This window comes from Physcomitrium patens, chromosome 7, assembly GCF_059467195.1.
Source record: "Physcomitrium patens ecotype Gransden chromosome 7, ASM5946719v1, whole genome shotgun sequence".
NCBI lineage: Eukaryota > Viridiplantae > Streptophyta > Bryopsida > Funariales > Funariaceae > Physcomitrium > Physcomitrium patens.
Window position 1 is genome coordinate 14,750,463 of NC_143416.1, and position 19,961 is coordinate 14,770,423.

General features: G+C 41.4%; 3 protein-coding genes and 1 long non-coding RNA gene across 9 annotated transcripts; 2 read left to right on the forward strand and 2 right to left on the reverse strand.

Moving 5' to 3' along the window:
- Positions 1-615: 615 nt before the first annotated feature.
- Positions 616-5,842, reverse strand: LOC112284941 (putative aspartyl aminopeptidase). Of its 3 annotated transcripts, none has more exons than XM_024525339.3 (11): positions 5,443-5,842; positions 4,797-5,299; positions 4,288-4,366; positions 3,870-4,005; positions 3,415-3,687; positions 3,016-3,187; positions 2,583-2,822; positions 2,267-2,399; positions 1,817-1,998; positions 1,436-1,548; positions 616-851 (listed from the first exon to the last, which is right to left on the reverse strand). In XM_024525339.3, the coding sequence occupies exons 2-11, from the start codon at positions 5,121-5,123 to the stop codon at positions 746-748; spliced, it is 1,761 nt and encodes a 586-aa protein (XP_024381107.1). In that variant the 5' UTR covers positions 5,124-5,299; positions 5,443-5,842; the 3' UTR covers positions 616-745. The 3 variants fall into 3 exon arrangements, with proteins under 3 accessions (XP_024381107.1, XP_024381108.1, XP_024381106.1); XM_024525340.3 differs by having other exon boundaries at positions 4,797-5,112; positions 5,443-5,594; XM_024525338.3 differs by having other exon boundaries at positions 4,797-5,112; positions 5,325-5,449.
- Positions 5,843-5,861: 19 nt separating this feature from the next.
- On the reverse strand, positions 5,862-6,292 carry LOC149988576 (uncharacterized). Its single transcript, XR_016504239.1, has 2 exons — positions 6,157-6,292; positions 5,862-5,985 (listed from the first exon to the last, which is right to left on the reverse strand). It is a non-coding gene; the product is annotated as an uncharacterized LOC149988576 (long non-coding RNA).
- A 6,724-nt stretch (positions 6,293-13,016) lies between these two features.
- LOC149988577 (uncharacterized) lies at positions 13,017-14,102 on the forward strand. Of its 2 annotated transcripts, none has more exons than XM_090252088.1 (2): positions 13,017-13,601; positions 13,883-14,102. In XM_090252088.1, exons 1-2 carry the CDS (start codon positions 13,283-13,285, stop codon positions 13,903-13,905), a joined length of 342 nt encoding a protein of 113 aa, XP_090108214.1. In that variant the 5' UTR covers positions 13,017-13,282; the 3' UTR covers positions 13,906-14,102. The 2 variants fall into 2 exon arrangements, with proteins under 2 accessions (XP_090108214.1, XP_090108215.1); XM_090252089.1 differs by having other exon boundaries at positions 13,144-13,547.
- Positions 14,034-18,560, forward strand: LOC112284678 (cryptochrome-1). Of its 3 annotated transcripts, none has more exons than XM_090252087.1 (5): positions 14,034-14,652; positions 14,906-15,130; positions 15,342-16,057; positions 16,653-17,504; positions 17,752-18,560. In XM_090252087.1, exons 1-5 carry the CDS (start codon positions 14,346-14,348, stop codon positions 17,770-17,772), a joined length of 2,121 nt encoding a protein of 706 aa, XP_090108213.1. In that variant the 5' UTR covers positions 14,034-14,345; the 3' UTR covers positions 17,773-18,560. The 3 variants fall into 3 exon arrangements, with proteins under 3 accessions (XP_090108213.1, XP_090108211.1, XP_090108212.1); XM_090252085.1 differs by having other exon boundaries at positions 17,924-18,560; XM_090252086.1 differs by having other exon boundaries at positions 17,927-18,560.
- Positions 18,561-19,961: the final 1,401 nt, after the last annotated feature.

Sequence of the window (19,961 nt, forward strand, 5' to 3'; positions counted from 1 at the left end):
CTTCTGGTGCAAGATCAGTTATAGCCTCGAAATCAGAAAGTATAGTTTCCTGAGGTTAACATCAAGAGTAACCCACATCTGGAAACTTTTTCTACTGAAATCTCCAACTTCTGGGATAGCTCTACCATAGAGATCCTGCACACCTTATGCTCTTTCAAAACAGGACCATAAGCTTCCACCAATTGCAACTGGGCGAAAGATTAGTACTGACCGCTTGAAAATGAAATGCTTCATTCTCTTTCCCTGTGCAATGAAGCAACGTAAGAGACTTTTGATGTGTTAGATATTTAACAACTCTTTACACCATCTTTAAATTGTTCAGGATCTAAGCAATTGGTGTGCTGTATTCGATGACAGCACCCACTAAGTTTTCTAGAACAACGTTGAAGGATTAGTGTGACTTGGGTCGTTGATCTCTATCGATGAGTAGGGGACACATTGCAATTGAAAGCTCATATCCCATCTGGCGAGACAACGAAGGATTTGAGGAAAGAAACACAAACTAATTTGAACAGCTTTCTGTGACAAGTCACTGCAGTCTGATAGTTCAAACATTCTCTAGGCCTCCAACATCATGCAATCGAGAGCTTGTTCGATCACGACTTGTGCCCCAGATTTGCATGCAACGTGCCAAAACATAATTTTGTTGACGTCAATTGAAACAGGTCGATATAAAGGTTAAAACAAATATTGCCATCAAAGCAAAGAATCGAAATCTTACTAAGCCAGGCTCAGACTCTAACAGTTACGAATCTACAGTTAGCTTATCAATAGTAGTGAAGAGCTCATAAAAGGCCTTAAAGTGTCGATAGGAGAGGTCTACATCCTCAGTTCCGCACATTTCTCGTACGCTGCAAGTACACCAACACGAAGTGAGTTACAATGTTCGATTTAACCTCGTCCGAATCAAACTCCCTTCTCGAAAGTGCGTAAGCACAATTAACAATATCAACCACAGCAAAGGGTACTTTTCATACATTTCCAATGAAGGAATCCCAGCTGGACTATACAACGATTAGCAATTTCAGTTGTTTGACGTTGTAACAGCATTCTTTATGCAACATATCCTTAGACCCCTAAATGCCATGAAGTTGTAGCGAGACCCATTGAAGTTCTAGGACAACCCTTCAAAAAACTATATTCTATTTTGGAGATAGTTTCTTGACATCCGACCATAAGATCTTGTTAAAGATCTCGATGTAAATTTCTAAGGCTGAGAATTTCAAACGGTATACTTTAGCGTATATATATTTTTTCAGGGCAAAACGTGAGTTGTTAAAGGATTAAACAAAATAACTAAATTCAATAACACCACAACAATATGAACAGTGACAGAAAGTCCATGGACTACTGAACCATGTATTTGTCTAACTCCCAAACAAATACATCAAATACGTAGTTTTTTTCCGGGTTAAATCAAATATATAGAGCATACCTGTGCATGGATAATTGAGGCATGCCAACGTCCACCGTCCGAATGCCAATACCAGAAGCAAGAATTGGGCCAATTGTGGACCCACAACCCATATCATTACGTACCACAAAATTCTGCATCAAGAAACAAAGACGAGGAATGAGAATTCAATCACTACGACGGTGTTTGCGTTACCTCTAAATGCCACAGAACAATAGTTCTGCTGATGCTTTGAACCTCTGAAGGTAATACTCAAAAGAGAAGAAACTAAAGTCTCGTACATCTATAATTTTATGCTTTCCGTGCCATAATATATTCAGCAACTTCTAAAACCGTAGCAATAGGTTTGGCGAAAAAACAAAACAAAGAAGCCGTAGTATGATGATCACAATACTGTAGTACCTGTGTTGGCACACCAGCAACCTTTGCCACTTCTTTGAAGAGAAAAGCCGTCACAGTGTTGGTGGCATATCGCTGATTAGCATTATATTTGATCACAAGACCCTCATGGAGTTTGGGCTGATGGTTTTCTTCATGTCTATCAGCATAATTTGGGTGCAGAGCATGCGCCATATCGGCTGACACTGTCAACATACAGGTACATACCGCGTCTTAAAAACACATCATCTCAATGCAAATAATACCGACGTAATATGGGTTTGGCGAAAAGACAAGTGCTGAGTGGAACTTGACATGGAAGGAGTAACTTGTAATCAACTCAATGGCCTATTTAAAGGAAAATTCAGCACAAGTTTCCAACAGAATATGTACACAAGACTCAGAAATTGACGTAGTGATCCGCAGGCAAATGAACAATAGCTCCTAAAATTTCCAAGTTCGCTGATGTCTTACCAAGAAACGACTTTCGAATAGTACGCTCTTCAATGCCCTCAGTAGGAGTGTCCCTCGTGAGCCACTTCGTGATGCGACTCATGGCTTGAAACATCACAGGTGATCCCGCCCCTTGAGCTGAATCTGACCCTACCTACGTTGGATTAACGGTAAAGGTGAATCATTAACGATGTACAAATTTGAAAATCCTTGAGTAACAGATAAATAAGGAGCTGAAAAATAAAAATAAAAATAAACTTATATGCCATGATTCATATGCCACATGGTAATGAGAAACACCAAGGTAATAAAACGAGGGCCATACAATGAAGATTACCTCTTCATTGTCGAACAAAGCAATTGCTCTAATACAGCTCTCATCAGCCAAAGAGGCTGAATCCGGACACGTATCCAGAAGGGCTCGCAATGCACAGTATGACGATGCTAGATTGTCAAGCCTGCCTGAGAAGATGAACTCTTTTCGAGCTCCACCAACGCAACTCGGTTGGGTGTCACAAACATTCAACTCAAAGTCCACTATCTCCTCTACCGAGCAGTTCAATTGCTCTGCAAGGACCTGCAAGGTTAAAAATTCTGGGTAGTCATGTCTAATAGAATACCTGTAATACTGGCTGCATCAACTTGAGAAACAAAATCCTGCATCCACAATGGGATGCTCTATTTTTGGCATTCAACAAAACCTCATTTTCAATAGCTCAGAAATGACTCGAAATCACAGCGCTTAAAAGGAAGTTGGTTATGCGAGCGACCTCCAAAAGCAATGAATGATGAGGTTTCTTTGAGGAGTTAATGGCTCCATTGCCACCTTCAGACTGGCCTCCCGTCTCAGATTTGCCAAGAAGTTCGGCCTTGATCTGGGTTGCTAGCACTGGAGCTAAATGAGTCTCTAAGTTTGGTTTGAAGCCGTCTGTGTTCACGGTCCTGAAATAATTGTACTATCAATATCAGATGGGCAACTCTCACTGCTCGGAAACTGATTTTTCTCCAAGCGCGGATGTGTTGATCCTTCCACTTCCTTTAGAAGATCAATCTAAAAAGGATTTTGTGAATAGCCAAAGATGGATAAATTGTATTGCACATCGTAGTGATAATATGAACAAGTTTTGCTGAAGAGAAGTTATGGTAATTCGAAGACAAAAGAAACATACCTATCAAGGTGAATAGCCAAAGTGGGTATGCGCATGATTGGACGGTCAACCTTTATCAACCCTTGCACTATAGTCCCGTTTTTTTTTCTCAAAAGCACACGCCCAGCGACACTCAAGTCTCGATCAAACCAAGTATGCCACAGTCCGCCGCCATAAGTTTGCACACCCACATTTAAAAATCCTGCCTTTGAAGCTGCTGATACAGGCTTAAGTTTAGGACAAGGGCTGTCTGTATGTGCTGCCACTATGTTAAAGCCATTGCCAGCTTCATACCTGTGTTGCACATAAACAAGACAGGTCCAACAAGAAAACAACAATTGATAAATACTAAAATATGACATAAGGATTTGGAGTAACCGTTGCACTGTGCTACTAAATTTGCGGGATACTACTTCCGAGTTCACAAAGATCACAATAACTGATCCACAAGAAGTGAAATGTGACTACAAGCTTACTTTTGTCCAATGGCAAATGCAAAGATGGAGGACATGTTCCGAGTGAAGAAGTAGCGGCCACCGGGCTGCACTGTCCACTCCTGTTCCTCGTTCAATTGCTGAAATCCCGCTTTCAGCAATTGCCGCTTTGCCTCCGCTAAAAATGTTCAAATTTAGAAAGTTACACCTCATACGTTGAAGCTAGAGACTGGACGAAATATCTTCAAACCATGTAGTGAAGAACATTTCTGTTCTGAGTGTAAATTGACAGGAGAATCAACAAACTCTAGTCGGATCCCTCTCTTAATCGCTCGCACCCAACGCTGAACTTGTTAACTACTCTTTGCAACTCATCATGAAAAACCCAACCCTGACATCAGCATGGCACACTCATTGCGAATTGCTGCATGTTTCAACACAAGCGAGAAGACTGATTCACCTGTTGCATGAAAAGGTGTCCATGATTCGTTTAGAAAGTTCAACATATCCGTAACAATGGAGACATCACGGCTAACTTCCTGCTCACGATTCACAGTGAAGATTAGGTTACAAAATCATTTTATAAATAAGAACATGTTGTGACATTAACAAGAGCAATTCGAAGCAATAATTACTGGAGGTTGAACTACCAGTTCATACAAAATCAAGCTGAGTTGACAACACGTGCGGTCCTTTTTTGGATAAAAGCATTCTGGGTAAGAAGAGATATTTTGATATGTGAACCTACGTACGATGCTCATTTATCATGGCTCCCTTATCTCATGAGATTCCACCTTTCCTAGAACTTGGAAAAAATCCTTCTTCTCCCACAACTATCCATAAATGCAGGGTCTTGACAGAGCCGGCGAACACAAAGGACATGTCAACCCTAAGTCTTAATCGTGCAATTCTGAATACGATAGCACCTGCACCCTAAAGTTTCAAGAAGCGAAGCAAGAGCAAGAATACCTTGTCCAAGAAAACATCTTGAGTACTGGAAGCCGCACTGCATACTCCCAAAGATCTAGAAGAATAATTACCATCACTTGTAATCTTGCTCTGCCACTGCGACTTTGCATCTTGTATAGCAAACCTAGACGACCAATTATTGCCACAAGCTCGTCTGCTCAAAAGTATTCGGTGAGGGCTCGCACGCCAGGCATTTATTATCAACCTCCTTCCATTCTTCGAAGATAGGCACTCCTTGTGTCTGCCTGCGGACGAAAACCTAGCACCGTGTCCAATTTCGACAGTATATGCCATTAACGCTGCGCTACTGAGATTTCTGCACGCCATTGAAAATTCCAAAGATTTTTGTAATGGAGAACTCGCTCAAACGAACGACGTGCTCAACGAAGGCCTGGTTGAGGTAAGCAAAGTAGAAGCGTAATTCACAGCTTCCATGATTAGGAAGCACAAAGCTCGAAGAGTCTCAGATTCCGCGAGTTATCAACCACATTAAGAACAGAAATCTGCAAGCAGGTGAACGTAGGTTACCGAAAACAGGGCAGGGCAGAATAAGTCGACAAATCCATGTGATAACCAGTACAATTCCACAACTGACAGACCATTACTGCCAACCTGAAGCAAACAGAATCCAAAAATTTAGACTTACCATGGAAAGCATAAACAAATAATTAAGTAGACATTAACGATGTTCCCAGTCCCAACGTCTCAAAGACTGTCACAAGTCCAAGACCTTGTTGGAGCAAAAGGAAAATCCTAATTCTCACTGAAAATTCTGACCCCCCGTGAAGAGCGTTAAACAATTGGGGTCCGCAGAAGAAGGGATTGACAGGGAGCTAAACAAGGTAGACCAGAGAGTAGAGTCGATCTGTGGATGGGGAAAACAAATCGACGACGATTCTCTTGCAACTATGAACGAACATGGATCATAAGTCGTCGCTATTTTCAATACTGGCCCTGGATTACTATCGGCTGTCGACAGATAAGGAAGGCTCCTGTTCTCGTTGCTCATCAAGAGGAAGCGCTGAGATGCAGTGCTTGAGGTCACCGAGGATCTTATTTGCCCTATTCCAAGTTTAGAATCCCTTTCGTTCTTTTTGCATTTTTTACTCTTTCTGTCGCTTTCTTTCTTTCATCTCTTATCTCCTTCTTCTTCGAAATAAAATAAAATAAAATAATTTACTTATTTCACCTGCAACCCATTCAATTGTTTACCCTTGAGCATTTCATCACTCAAATAACCTAAACATAGTATTAGCTACATGGGAATTTATGTATGGGTCGGGAGGAACGGGTGGTGGATCAAGAAAGTCATACTATTCAACAACGGACTTGCTTAAAATCAAACCCTTATCCTCTATACCACGAATTTCTTGCCATCTTTATAATGTACGAACGAGAATCGAAACAGCTTCAGAATCCAACTTGATACTAAAGTTGATAATAATCGATCACCGAGTGGGATATTCAGCATGGCGGAAGTTCTGGAAATCGAATGATGGTTGTCCAGTGTGGAGATTCCCGATCATTGGCAGCATTCCTTGTCCATAGCAGAACATCAGACCAAGAAGAAACAGCATGGTTGGGTGTTCAAGTATTTGTCGGAAAATGCTCGGGATTTCTCAAAAACTCTCCAGGAAATGAAGCAACCCAGGGGCAGTTGCCAAAAAAGTTTTTCCCCCTCGCTCTTCTAATGGCTAGAGTCAGCGATTGGCAGCATATCCTAAGCAATTCTATGAGATTCTTCAGATATCCACTCACGGACCGCCACATCCAATGCTATTTCGATGTATGTGGCTCGTGTGTTACACAAGCCTTAACGCAAGGACTGAGCTCACCGAAACAAAACTCTTCCCAAAATCTTTTTTCACCCGGATTGCTTCTACACCTCACAAGCTACCATATGTTCCTCACCTCCCAGTGACTGCACAAAGAAACCCACTAATACTCCATTTACAGCGGTTAATAATAATTTTGCTGTCATCCGCTGCTCAAAGTCCAAGCATCTCAAGCTGCAGTACTGAGAAAACCAGCCACCGCCTCAAGCTTGTGTTCCCTCTCGTCAACATTGTTGAACGAGGATGTACTTGCTGTGCCATTGTATTTGGGACTCATGCCAATCACAGCAACGGACGAGATCCAAACAAGATCAAAGAACGCAACTGGCAAAAACAAAACGAAAAAAAAGGATCGAAAAACAATGAGCTTGTGCTTGGCTTTCAGTTGTGAGAGCTCACACCTCAAGACTCGTCATGCGTCTCGGTGGTCATGTCTTACTTCTCAGTCCAGACACAGCCACTGATTATTTTAGACGACTATATCTTTTTATATAATAATAAGGAAGCTTAGATAAGAGACAAAGAAGTCTTCTCCTTTGCCAAAATCATTGCAATAACCACTATGTCAGAAAGCACTCCAATTTATTATTTATTAAAAACTTATATGTGTCCAATAGCACTAGTTTTTTGTCAAAATATATAAAATAGTTTAAGTATAATGTAAAGACATAAAGAGGTCTTCTCATTTGTCAAACATGTTGATATTGGCTTGTATTTTGTTAAATAATACTACCTTTGTGGGATTTGGGGTATGAATCACTAGTGACAAGTGAATAGAAATTTCAAAATATAGAATTGAGTTTAGGGTTTCTGGTTTGGGGGCCCATGAGGTATAGTCTTACGTAGACTTAGAGTCAAATGTCAACATGTAGGGTAAATTTTGCAATGCAAAAGTGTGCTCTATATGAGCATATTGTACCCTAGGTGTAGCATTAGTAAAGCATTGAGTTAAAGATTTAATCTATGGATAAGGCTTTTAAGTAAGTAAATATACTACTTATTGTATTTTTCTACATTTGATTTCTAGTTGCTATCTTTGTCATTGTTAATATGCAATTTGTTTTTTGTAACAAAATATGGATAAATAAGGAAATGAATATATGGTAGTGCAAGAGATTGTGATGTCAAAGCTAGAGTGTTAGGAGTAAGATATGAAGAACCATCACTTTATTGGACAAACATGTTTGCATGTGGAGGAGTTGCACTACAACATTTATTTAGTGGCATTGTATTCCAAATATAGGGTTGTGCATGCCTCAAAGTTTCTTTAGCACTTCTAGTAGAGAAATTTAGAAGTAGAGTTTATGTATCTGTTATTGTGCAACTTTCAAACAAAAGTTATAATAATGCATGCATTATACACAATCTAGATAGAGCATCTGGAAAGAAAAATAAAAGTGTTGAGTGGATTTTTATAGCTTTTTTGCTAATATATGTATATATATATATATATATATATTCATTCAAATATACCACTTTATTTGATATCACTTGGTTAATATTTCTCTCTTCCTTATTAATATTTGTTGAAATAGAGGTTGTTTCTAAATAACAGACTTAGATCACTTAAATAATATTTATTATATAATTTATGAAATTTCTATTTACCAAGATGATAAATTAAGTGGAGTATATGTGTAAATATAAGCATATACTAGTACAATTAAATAAGAATGTAAATTGGATTCATATAGTTCTTTGATACTCTTGATGGTAAAAAAATTCATTGCTATAAGTATGAAATATAATATATTATTTATGCTTATCAAAATCAATATGATTGATATACTTTATTTTATTTATAGAAAATAATAAATCAACATATGAATTATGTTTATTTAAACCTTAAATATCAAAAAATAAAATAAAGAAACATATCAATCAGTTAATAGTGAGATATTAACATTACCTATTTCAATTAGGTTAAAAGATATTGTTGTTTCCTATCAAAACCTTGTATATAAGAAAAAAATATGATTACATTAAGTTAATCAAATTTATCAATATTTAATTGAAAATATATATTGTGTGTGTGTATATATATATATATATATATATATATAGTGTCAAAAATATGATGCTTTGAAAGATTTGATAGTATTTTTTTGAATAGAGTCAATATATTATAATTAACTACCAATTTTTTATAATTACATGCACACAAATAATTTTACTAGTTTAGTTTATAATTGCATGTGCACAAACACATACATACATTAATAAGCAAATAAATAAATAATAATCCTTCAAATTGTGTAAGAATTAATATAAGAGTAACTGTGCTTAAATACGGATTTTAATTAACACCTTATGATTGAACAGTTTAGATATTCAAATCAAACATGTGCATATAAATTCTCTAATTTATGAATTTAGTGAACAAAGAATCAAAGATAGATAAAATAAAAATACAAATTCTCTATTAAAATAATTTATGATTTATTGAATAGAATATAATTCTAAAAAAATTAAAAGGAAACCTCCAGAAAAATCTACCAACTTAGAAACAACAAGAATCCAAGAATATTTATCCAAATGGAAAATAAAGCTGGATGTTCAAGTTATAATTTTGAAATATAAAGTTCCACGTTTTCAATTGTGTTCATTCAAAATGGTGATCTTTGCTGTTAGAAAAAAAAAAAAAAAAAAAAAAAAAAAAACTCATGAACTTGATCTAAATAGCTTTCATATATATATATATATATATATATATATATACATACATAAACACTAATGTGCAATTTTTTGTAATAATATAAAGGAGAATTGGTAGGACACTATGGGATTGACTTTTTCAACGTTGCAAAAGATTCAAAAGACAAATAGTTTAAAGAAAAGTCCATATCTTCTTCGCCGTTTTCTTCCATTTAGTATATACAACAATTTAAATCACAAGTTCCATTGTAGAGATTGACCCACACTATGTTTAAAATGGCACTTTTCAAAACAGGTACCAAAAAGAAAAAGTGAGCCATGAGATATTTCATTGTACCATTGTAAGGGATATGTAAAGTTGTGGTATCATTTATATAGTAATCCGAATACTTTTTCAATCTTTCAGATAGAAAAATAAATAAATAAACAGCATCACATTTGTGCATGTATCACGCTTTTAAAAGCAATGTATCCAGCAAAAAGTAGCTTTGAGCAAATGCTAAAGACATTGTACTTTAAACAAATAATTAAGTAAAGCTTACTGCTGTCTCTAGTCGTTACAAAGCAACTCTCTTGTGAAGATTGTAAGATTCCATATATATAAATATATATTTATATATATAAATTGATGTTATCCAAATGAGGATTGTAGATCTCTACTTCTACAACACAAACAAAATAAAAAATCCAAAATCTTGTGAACTAAACTTTTAAAAACGGGATCACAGTACATAATATACTGTAGAATATACAACTTTGAATTGGAAATGAATATTTAAAGTAGATTGTGTCGAGATACAACAGTGGAAGATATACCTGAATGAAAATTTTATTATATATATATATAATAATTTAAACTTATATCCATTAAATATAACAGAAAGTATTATATTTCCACAGCAACTTAAATCTCAATCAAGGATGAATCTTCAATGTGTTAAGAAAGATGATTTTCTTGCATGTACAATTGCATGCCCAATCAAGAATATGTGATAAAAAAATATAATTTCACTGCGTTGAAATTGTAAAAAAAAAAAAAAAAAAAAAAAAACTAGCATTGCAATAACTGTCAGTATTTCTATTATTATATCAGGCAAGAAAAGTATATGAAAAATATAGTAAAAGTAACACACAAAGGATGCAGAAGTAAAATATCAACAAAATATTAATAACATTGTAATAACTGAAAAAAAAAAATGGATGTGAATTAAAATTACAATACAGAGCTGTTTGTAAAAGCTATTTGAAAAAATGCATAGGAATCATTGCAATCCATTATTTGTATTATGGTCATAACCTCATCAGTTTACAAATAACACTTCTGAATTGCAATATTTTCACACACATGCTTTACAGAAAGTAAATTTAATCAATGTATGAGTACAGTTCAAAATCAGTATGAGTTCAAAATCACATAATAAGTTGAACACTTTGATATTTAAGTTGAGTTTCAGAAATGGTATAAATTTGTTGTCAATGCCACTACTCTTGATGTGCATCCACACACACACACACACACACATATATATATATATATATATATTTGTAATGCTCAACATTAGAAATATCAACATGGAAAAAAGCATCATTCATGTTGGAAAGAGTAACAACCATTTTTGTAAAGATGTGCACATCACTACAAATCTTGTGTGAGAACTTTGGAGTTGCAAAGAGGATGACGAAGGAAAAGACAAGCATCCTCAGATCTTTCCAAGCATGTGAAAGCCACATTGATTTTACAACACCCAAAATGAAATTGGAAAGAAGATTTAGAAGAAATAAAGTAAGGGGAAGTAAAAAGATATGACAAGGGAAAAGTGGGGTTATAGAATGATAAATGCAGCAAAGAAAATCTGGGTTTGCAACAAAGTGCGTCTTCACCTTCAAAATAGCAAAGTGGGTGTGGCTACCCCCACTCTTGGCCCATGAGTCATGACCCTAAAGGGCTGCATGGACCTTGGCTACCATAGCAAAATACAATTGATGCAATTTTTAAATAAATTATAAAAAAAAATTAGACAACAAAGAGTGAAAAGAATATAAGGCACTGTCACCAATGTGTTGTTTACATTGATCTCACTGATTTGATGGATGAGCTCTCTCCATGGCCCTCATGGAACAACCCTCGCCAACTGTGCACCCAAATTAGTGTGTGTGTCCAAATTAGTATGTGTGTCCACAGTCATTTCTGTTTCTGATTAGCATGTGAGCCATGAGGACAAATTATTATAGTTATTGCAAATGCTTTTTTCTTTTTTATGAGATTAGTGGTATTTTGTAAATGGGATAACAACACTTGCCAAAATCGTTATTTGGGTGAATAGTTTTTTAGATGTAAAGAAAGAGAGGAAAAAGTAGTGGGAAAAAAAATACCCTGTATATTCTGTTTGATTACTTTATTTAGGGGATTGTATTTAGCAGTTTGCAAATGAAAGTTTTCAGTTGTTTAGTTATATGATGCTACTTTAAATATTCATCAAAATCTTATAGTAATCCTGCTTCCCCTGTCCATTAACTTAATATGGAAGCTACAAGTAGCAGAAATTCCGTTTAATTTAATAGTACTTGAATTATTTATTTATAGGTAACCATTATTTCTAAATAATACAAGTACTTGTACTATCATTCCATGCTTTAAATTTTTTTTGATGGTGATAATTATTTACATAAATATGTAGAAATATAAAATAAAGAAAATGATCTAAGGTTGTATGTAACTGTTTTCTCCAATGTGATGGGTTTTCTTAAATATGTTTATGCCAAAATAATTTATTTGAATTGAATTTAAGAATATATATATATATATATATATATTTCGCATTGAAATATGATAAAGATTGCAACAAGAGTACAAAAAGGAGCATAAAACCCAAAATGATACAAATGATTTTTAGTATTTAAACTTTACATTTTACATGCATCTCATTCATAAATAAAGTTATAAACTAACTTGAAAAATAGTTCCAACTTTATAACATGATTCATGTCTACAAGGAAACAATTAATTGTGATAAAATCACCAAAGTTTTGCTCATAACCTCTAAAAACACATTCAAAATTGTAGACATTAATCCCAACATCAAACGAAAATGTCAAAGTTGACCTTCCATCAATCAGTACAAAAAGATCTAGTTCAAGGAAAGAGAAATAAAAAAGTGGAAGAAAAAAAGGAAAAGTTTCACATGTTTTTCCTGTCCCAGAGAATGAAATATCTTTTAACAACAATGTTTCAAGCTTTTCCTAAACAATGTCATTAATCTGAGAGACAAGACATTCTCAATCGCCATTAAGCATGATTAGGCACACCCATAAGCATGATTAGTCACTCCCATAAGAGGCAACGGCACCTAAAAGAGAAGGAAGGAAGGGGAACGGGGAGGGGAACGAAGTAGGGACGGATATGAACGAGAAGTGACGACAGCCGGGGTCTGGCCATGAGAATGGACGTACGTCCAAGTCCGACGGACGGAGTGGTCGAATGGCAGTCCTCTCCGAGCCCTCTTCCTGCCACGTAGACGCACGCAATCCATTCCGAGATACCTTCTTCCTCCTTCGCGTTCCCATTGGACGTTCCCACCCTCTAGCAATGCGGCTGCCTATCACGCCACGCGCGGGAGAGAAAGGTGGGGGGGGGGGAGGGACCAGGGGAATACAGGGGAACAACGAACCCGAAGGAGCGAAGAAGTGAAAAGGGCCAGGAGCCCCATGCTGGGCCGGGCCGGGCAGGGGAAGGGAGGGGGGAAGGGATCGAGTGGAAGGGGATCGGGCTCATCCAACCCGTCTCGCACCCCGTCGTGCCGTGCAGATACAACTCGAAACCAAGCATGCCCCCTCAGTTGCGGATATGTCCTCCACTCTCTCTGTTGCATCGATGCTACTGATCCCCCCCTCCCCTTGCACGGCTGCACTCCTTCCTTTCCCACCTCTCCTCGGCACCTGCCATGCCATGCCCCTCCCTCCTCTTCACCCAGCTAAAATCTCAGTGCCCACTCTCCCATGTACAGTTGTCTCTGCGGCTTTCAACACTGTGCTACCGATTCTTCTCTGAAACAAACAAGCGGTGTCATTGGTTTTACGGTGAAGTCGCTCGCAATTAGGATTTCATCACAGGGAGATGGTGCTGAGATTCTCGTGAGTGGTAGAGATCACACGGGATTTGGGAAAGGGCTTAAGAGCTATGCTTGGCGAACTTGGGTAACGAGGAGACCTGGTATTTGTGGTCTACGCAACCGAGCGCCTCAGTCGGCTAGCGGGTGGCGATGTGAGTGTTCTGGGAGAGAGAGAGACAGCGCGGATGTGGTTCGATGTGAAGGAGGTAGGGGGAATGAGGGCCGTGCGCGTGGTGAGGAAGGTGGTTGATTTGAGCAGGGTGAGGTCGTGGAGGCATGGGGTGTAGAAGGGTTTGGTCGTTCTGAATCGGGTGTGGATGGAATGGTTGGTTTCTGCTGCTGCCGCGGCGAGTTGTCGCGGTTGTGTGTGCGGTGCCCTGTAATGTAGGGTGTGAGGATTTGGTGGCGTGAAGGACAGTAGTTAATGCCAGCTGCGGTTTGTGTGTGAGGGTTGACGTCCGGCAGTACTGGTTATGGACTGGTGCAGGGAGCAGGAGGCGGGAGCTTTGATCGACGCAGTGGCTGTGGAACAGGTTGTGGTGGTGGTGGGAGGTCTCGATCTCGGTCTCGCGCGAGGTGGGAAGCGCCAGAGACCTGTCAGCGATGAGGATTGAGATCAGGTCTTCGGCAAGCTGGTGAAAGGGTTGTAGTCGGCAGGTGTGAGGTCGCCGGTATTGGTGGCGGCAAGTGTGGAGCGGGGTGGGGCAGTAAGCGCTCCGCGTGAGCGGCTTAGAATGCATCGAGGGCGGCGGCGGTGGCGATTGCGGCGGTAGCAGGTGCGAGGGGCGTTGGCATACGCGAAGTGGCTCTGGAAGGGAGGAGTGAGAGTGGGGAGTGAAATTGGGATGCTGTATGGTGGCGGAGCATGCGCGAGGGAGCGGAGTAGCGAGAAGAGGGACAAGTGGGTGGGTCTGAGAAGGTAGGAATTAGGAGTTTTGGGGCGTCCGAGAATGGCGGCGTGCACAATAGTGTGGTTCAGACGCGATCTTCGGCTGGAGGACAATCCCGCGCTGATTGCTGCTGCTAGGGCGGGGACGGTGGTGCCAGTGTTCGTGTGGTCTCCTGCGGAAGACGGTCAGTTCCATCCGGGGCGCGTGTCGAGATGGTGGCTGAAGCAGAGCTTGACACATTTGGAGCTGTCGCTGAAGAAGTTAGGTTCTCCGCTGATCCTTAGAAAGTCGCCGGATATGCTGAGCGTGCTGCTGGAGATTGCGGAGGCGACGGGTGCGACGCAAGTGTTTTACAATCATCTATACGGTGAGTGATTGGTGAAGTGAGTCGGGTGTGGCGGGGGGGGGGGGGGAGGAGCAGTGACGGAGGTAATCGAGGGCGATGTGGGATGTGGGATCTAGAGATGTGGAGTGGGATGCAGGGTAGCGGCGGGGGGAATGTTTGCATAGCGGGGAGCATGGGGGACAGGTGCGGAGGAAGTGGATGGTAGAGATGGTGGGCATGTGTGGGAATGTGCGTGACGAGATGTGGTAGTGAATGTTGGATGTGACGGTTGCAGATCCCGTGTCGCTGGTGAGAGATCATCGTGTGAAGCAGGGGCTGTCGCAGCGGGGGATAGTGGTGCACACGTTCAACGGGGACTTGCTGTACGAGCCTTGGGAGGTGTATGATGAGGAAGGGCAGGCGTTCACGGTGTACGAAGCGTTTTGGAAGAAGTGCATGAGCATGCCGTTCGAGCCGGAGGCACCACTGCTGCCGCCGAGGAGGCTGACGGGTCCGATTGGTACGTGGATGTTGGGAGATGGATGAGTGTGGGGGGTGGGGGGGGGATGGGAGAGGCATGGTGGGCGTGTGAGCGGAGCGGGAGGTGTGGATGTGAGGGGCGTGTGGGGTGGTGATATTTTGGAGGCGAGTGGGTGGTGTGTGGGAGTGGTTGGGGGATGGGGTGCATGTGTGGTGGTGGTGTTGAAGTGGTTGGGGGCGTGGTGTTTCAGGGAAGATCGTGGGGTGCAATGCGGAGGAGCTGGGGCTGGAGGACGAGTTCGAGAAGAGCAGCAACGCACTGCTGGCACGGGCGTGGTGTCCGGGATGGGGGTTCGCGAACAAGTCGCTGGATTCGTTTTTGCGGTCGCCACTGATCGACTATGCGAGGGACAGGCAGAAGGCGGATGGGGCATCGGGGACGCCGACGTCGCTGCTGTCGCCTCACCTGCATTTTGGGGAGCTGAGCGTGCGGAAGATATTCCACGAGGTGCGGAAGAGGCAGATAACGTGGGCTCGAGAGGGGAACGCGGGAGGGGAGGCGAGCGTGAACATGTTTCTGAGGGCGTTAGGGTTTCGGGAGTACTCGCGATATTTGAGTTTCCACTTTCCGTTCACGCACGAGAGGTCGCTGCTGGCGAATTTGAAGTCGTTTCCGTGGCGCGCGGACGAGGGGTACTTCAAGGCGTGGAGGCAAGGGCGGACGGGGTACCCGTTGGTGGATGCGGGGATGAGGGAGCTGTGGGCGACGGGGTGGGCGCACAATCGGATCCGCGTGGTGGTGGCGAGTTTCTCGGTGAAGTTTCTGCAGCTGCCGTGGAGGTGGGGGATGAAGTATTTCTGGGACGTGCTGCTGGACGCAGACTTGGAGTGCGACGTGCTAGGGTGGCAGTACATATCGGGGAGTTTACCGGACGGGCACGAGCTGGATCGGATAGAGAATCCCGAGGTACGAAACGCTTGCGTGGAGGAGTGGGGGTGGTGATGGTTGTGTTGGGTGGGTGGGAGATGGGGGGGGCGTGTTGTGGGATGAGTGGGAATAGGATAGGAAGGTGGATGTTGGAATGAGGACGGAAGAAGTTTGTGGGAGGGTGGGTGGTTGAAGAGGTGGCCGATGGGTGTGGGTGGTGTGTGGGGGAGTGGAGTGGGAGCAGTTGGGGTGAGGCGCAATTTGGGTGGATGTGGTTTCTGGATGCGGTGGAGTGGTGTGGTGGGAGTGGAAGTGAGGTGGCAGGAGGGGTGTGGAGGATACTGGTAGCGAGGCATGGGGTGGGTTTGGAGTTTTGTATGGTTTTTGGTGTTGTGTGGTGGAGTGGAGTGTGTTATGAGAGAAGGAAGGGGCAGTCGGGAGTCGGGGCGGAGTTGATGGGTGGGTGGAAATGATTTGGTGCGGGGTGAGGATTTGGTTGGTGAGTGCGGACAGGACTCCGACGACAGCGGTGGCGTTTGATGCAATGCGGAGTGGAGACGGGCATGGTGAAGGAGGATGGTTTTGTGGAGTGAAGAGGGCTGAGGATGGTTGGTGGTGTGTTGTTATGTATCAGGTGGAAGGATACAGGTTCGATCCGGACGGAGATTATGTGCGGAGGTGGATCCCAGAACTGGCACGACTACCGAACGAGTGGGTTCACCACCCATGGGATGCTCCGCCGAGCGCTCTTCGAGCAGCGGGCGTGGAGTTGGGGACGAATTACCCGCGGCCGATCGTGGAGATAGGAGCTGCGAGGGAGCGACTGCAGGCGTCGCTGGCGGAGATGTGGGAAAGAGACGCAGCAATGAAAGCGGCGCTGGCGAACGGGTTGGAAGAGGGACTGGGAGAGACGGTGGAAGTGGCAGGCACGGGAGGACCGGAGCACGAGAGAATGGATGTGCCGAGAGTGATGGTGCACATGCAGCGGGATGCGGACATGTCGTGCAACAGCTCGAGGAGAGACCAGCTGGTGCCAGAGATAGTGCCGAACCAGTTCCACATCCGGGCGCACGAGTCGATCATGAACAGGAGCGCGGCGATGGTGGAGGACGGGGAGGAAGCGGGGCGGGCGGCGGTACCGATGGTGTTTGCGAGCGTGAGGAGGGGGATGGGTGGGAACTACGGTGGGCATCATGTGGAAGGGAACGGCGGGGAAGTGGCGCAGGCAAGCGCCCCGATACAGTGGCCGACAGTGACGGCGGTGGATTACGAGTTGGATTCAACGGCAGAATCGGCGTCGGTGACGGGACGCGGGGGGAGCGAAGGCGGGACGGTGCCGGTGTGGTCGCAGTCGGTGTCAGCTAGGACTCCAATCCAGGTGCGGGAAGGTCTGGTGCCGGAGGTGCGAAGAGGACCGGGTTTGTCGCGGAGGCAACTGCAGGCGTCGGTGCAGAGGGTGAACCTGGAGGGGATGACATCGAATAAGGTAGGCGTCGGGAGCATGGTGGATTTGGATGGGTAGGAGCATTGAAGTTTTGTAGGCAGGCAGTTTTATTGCGTTGATGAAATTTGTTTGGCGTTTGGTAGTTTGGCGTTGTGGTGAGAGTAGTAGCAGAGTAGGAGTGGGAGGAGGTGTTTGGGGCGGAAAGCCCAGGTCGGTGTGCGGTTTGTGTTGGTTGGTGGGTTATCTCGAATTCCTACAGATTTGGGCTTTGTGCTTGTATCTGGTGCAGACAAGCTCTCTCTCGGTTTAGATTGGTCCACGGTGGAGCTGGAATGTGGGGGCTGAAATGAATGGCCACATCAACTTGGTGGCCTGACTTCATGCGAGATGCTTTCTTCTTTGGGGGTTTGTAATGCTGCCTGCTTATGTGGGATGCACTGTGTTGTGCTTTGGTCATACAGCAGGCTGAAGAGGAGGACTTTTACGTGCCAAAGTTGGTGAAATGGACTCAACCCCGCAAGCGGCGTGTCAAGCAAGATGGCTGACTGACTGCTTGGACACGCAGATTTGACACAATTTGTAGAGCTTACGGGAGTTAGTTTTACCTCATACATTGATCTTTTTCTAGCTTGGCATTTTTCGTATGAGATGGATCCGGCTGTTGCCAAATGGGACAGAGTCTTTTTAGGGTCTTGTATTCGGCTCCTCCAATGCTATGTGTTAGTATACTTGAGTGCTATTACTTTGCATTCCCAAATTTATCTACTCTGATGAGTAGTGCTGGGTAATTGCACTAATTGGATTGAGGTTTTACATCTTCCTTGATGTTATATTGTACAAAACAGTGGTGACTTGTGCTTTGTCATAGGTTTGGGGCGTATCTAGTTCCAGTGCATTATGACGATTAAATAGTAGTGCTGCATTCTGGAGATCTTCGTAGTTCACTGGTTCATCAAATGTATATCATAATATGGCTATTGAAGCTAGTTGAGTGTAATTTTAGGTGCAGTGCAGTATGAATTGTGGGCCATGAATTCTGCAGTGTGTCTTGCGCACATGCTTTTGTTAATTCCAAAGGTTCGACTGGATTGCCTTTTTCATGGCGAGCTTATTGTAGATGATTTGGACTTGTTATTCTGTCTTTAGGTTTTAAAAAAGATATTTTGGATCCTCTTTTCAATTTTCTTATTTCCTGATGGAGTATTTTGCTTGTGAATGGATTCATGTTTGTTAAGTGAAGGTTCGAATTCGTCTTTTGTGACTAATGTACCTCCTCAGTTTATCAGTAGATCAGCGGTAGTTATGCTGGTCATCGGCATCGAATTTTTATGATCTGTTGGAGTTATGTAATGGTGATGAGGCGTCCTTACGTCACCGTTACGTCTTCTGGTTCATTTCTTTTTTGTTTTGTTGGAAGATCGATTTGATTGCAGGTTTTTTCATATTTTATATCTCAAGTACAACTATACTAAGGTCGTTTTAATCGAACCGAAGTTGTATGTTAGATGTTTATGCAATGATGGAAATTGAATATGAATAGGGAAAAATCTTTTATGTATAGATAATATGATTCTATCATGAATCAATATTGGGAATTGGGTAATGAAACTCAAGTGGGTGTTTGGGAGATTGCCCTCAATTTGTGATCGTTTTAGTGCGTAAGGGTTGATATTGTAATTTATTATATAAGATTTTTGCAGCTTACAAGATTGTGGTTAAAATTGTAGTTTCAAGATTCATGTGCAGTGGTTTTTTTTAATAATTTTAGTATCAATTGGTGAAGTAGTCCTTGATTAGATGTGCTTTTGATTGTTGTTGATTTAATATATGAGAAATTTGGTTCAACATAGTAAAGAATATAATATTTATCTTATGTTCTGTTAGAATTATTAAAATCAGTATTTATCAATAAAAATAGGAGAGAAACATAACAATATTCTAGACAATCCTCTAGACAAAAGTATAGAAGAATATGTATTTGTCTTATGTGCATATTTTAATTAGTAGATAGAATCTAAATAATATGATAAATCTTGTTAAGCTAAGGTTATTATGTAGTTGGAAAAATTGCAAATGATATTATATCTATTCATGGTTTACAAAACTAATGATAGTTGCTTGTATTATAGATTCTTTGAGAAGAATTCCTTGTTTTACTTCTATTATATCATTTAATAGAAAAGAAACACATTGTTGTAATTTTATGTGTTAATTGTAAAATAACGTAAATTATTTAATATTATTTGGATATTATTAAGATATTTATTTAGATATGATATTTTTTTTAGATATTAGTATATCTAAATAATATAAATTGTTTAATAAATTATTGAATTGTTAATGTACTTTTTTGAAAACTTTCTTACATAAGGCATGTTATTACTTAGAAGCATGTTTTAAAAGGTTGTGGTTTGAAAGTCTATTTCAATATCAAATACAATAAGATTCCAAAACATTACATGAAGAAAAAAAAAACAAGATTTGTTTTTCTTAAAAGAT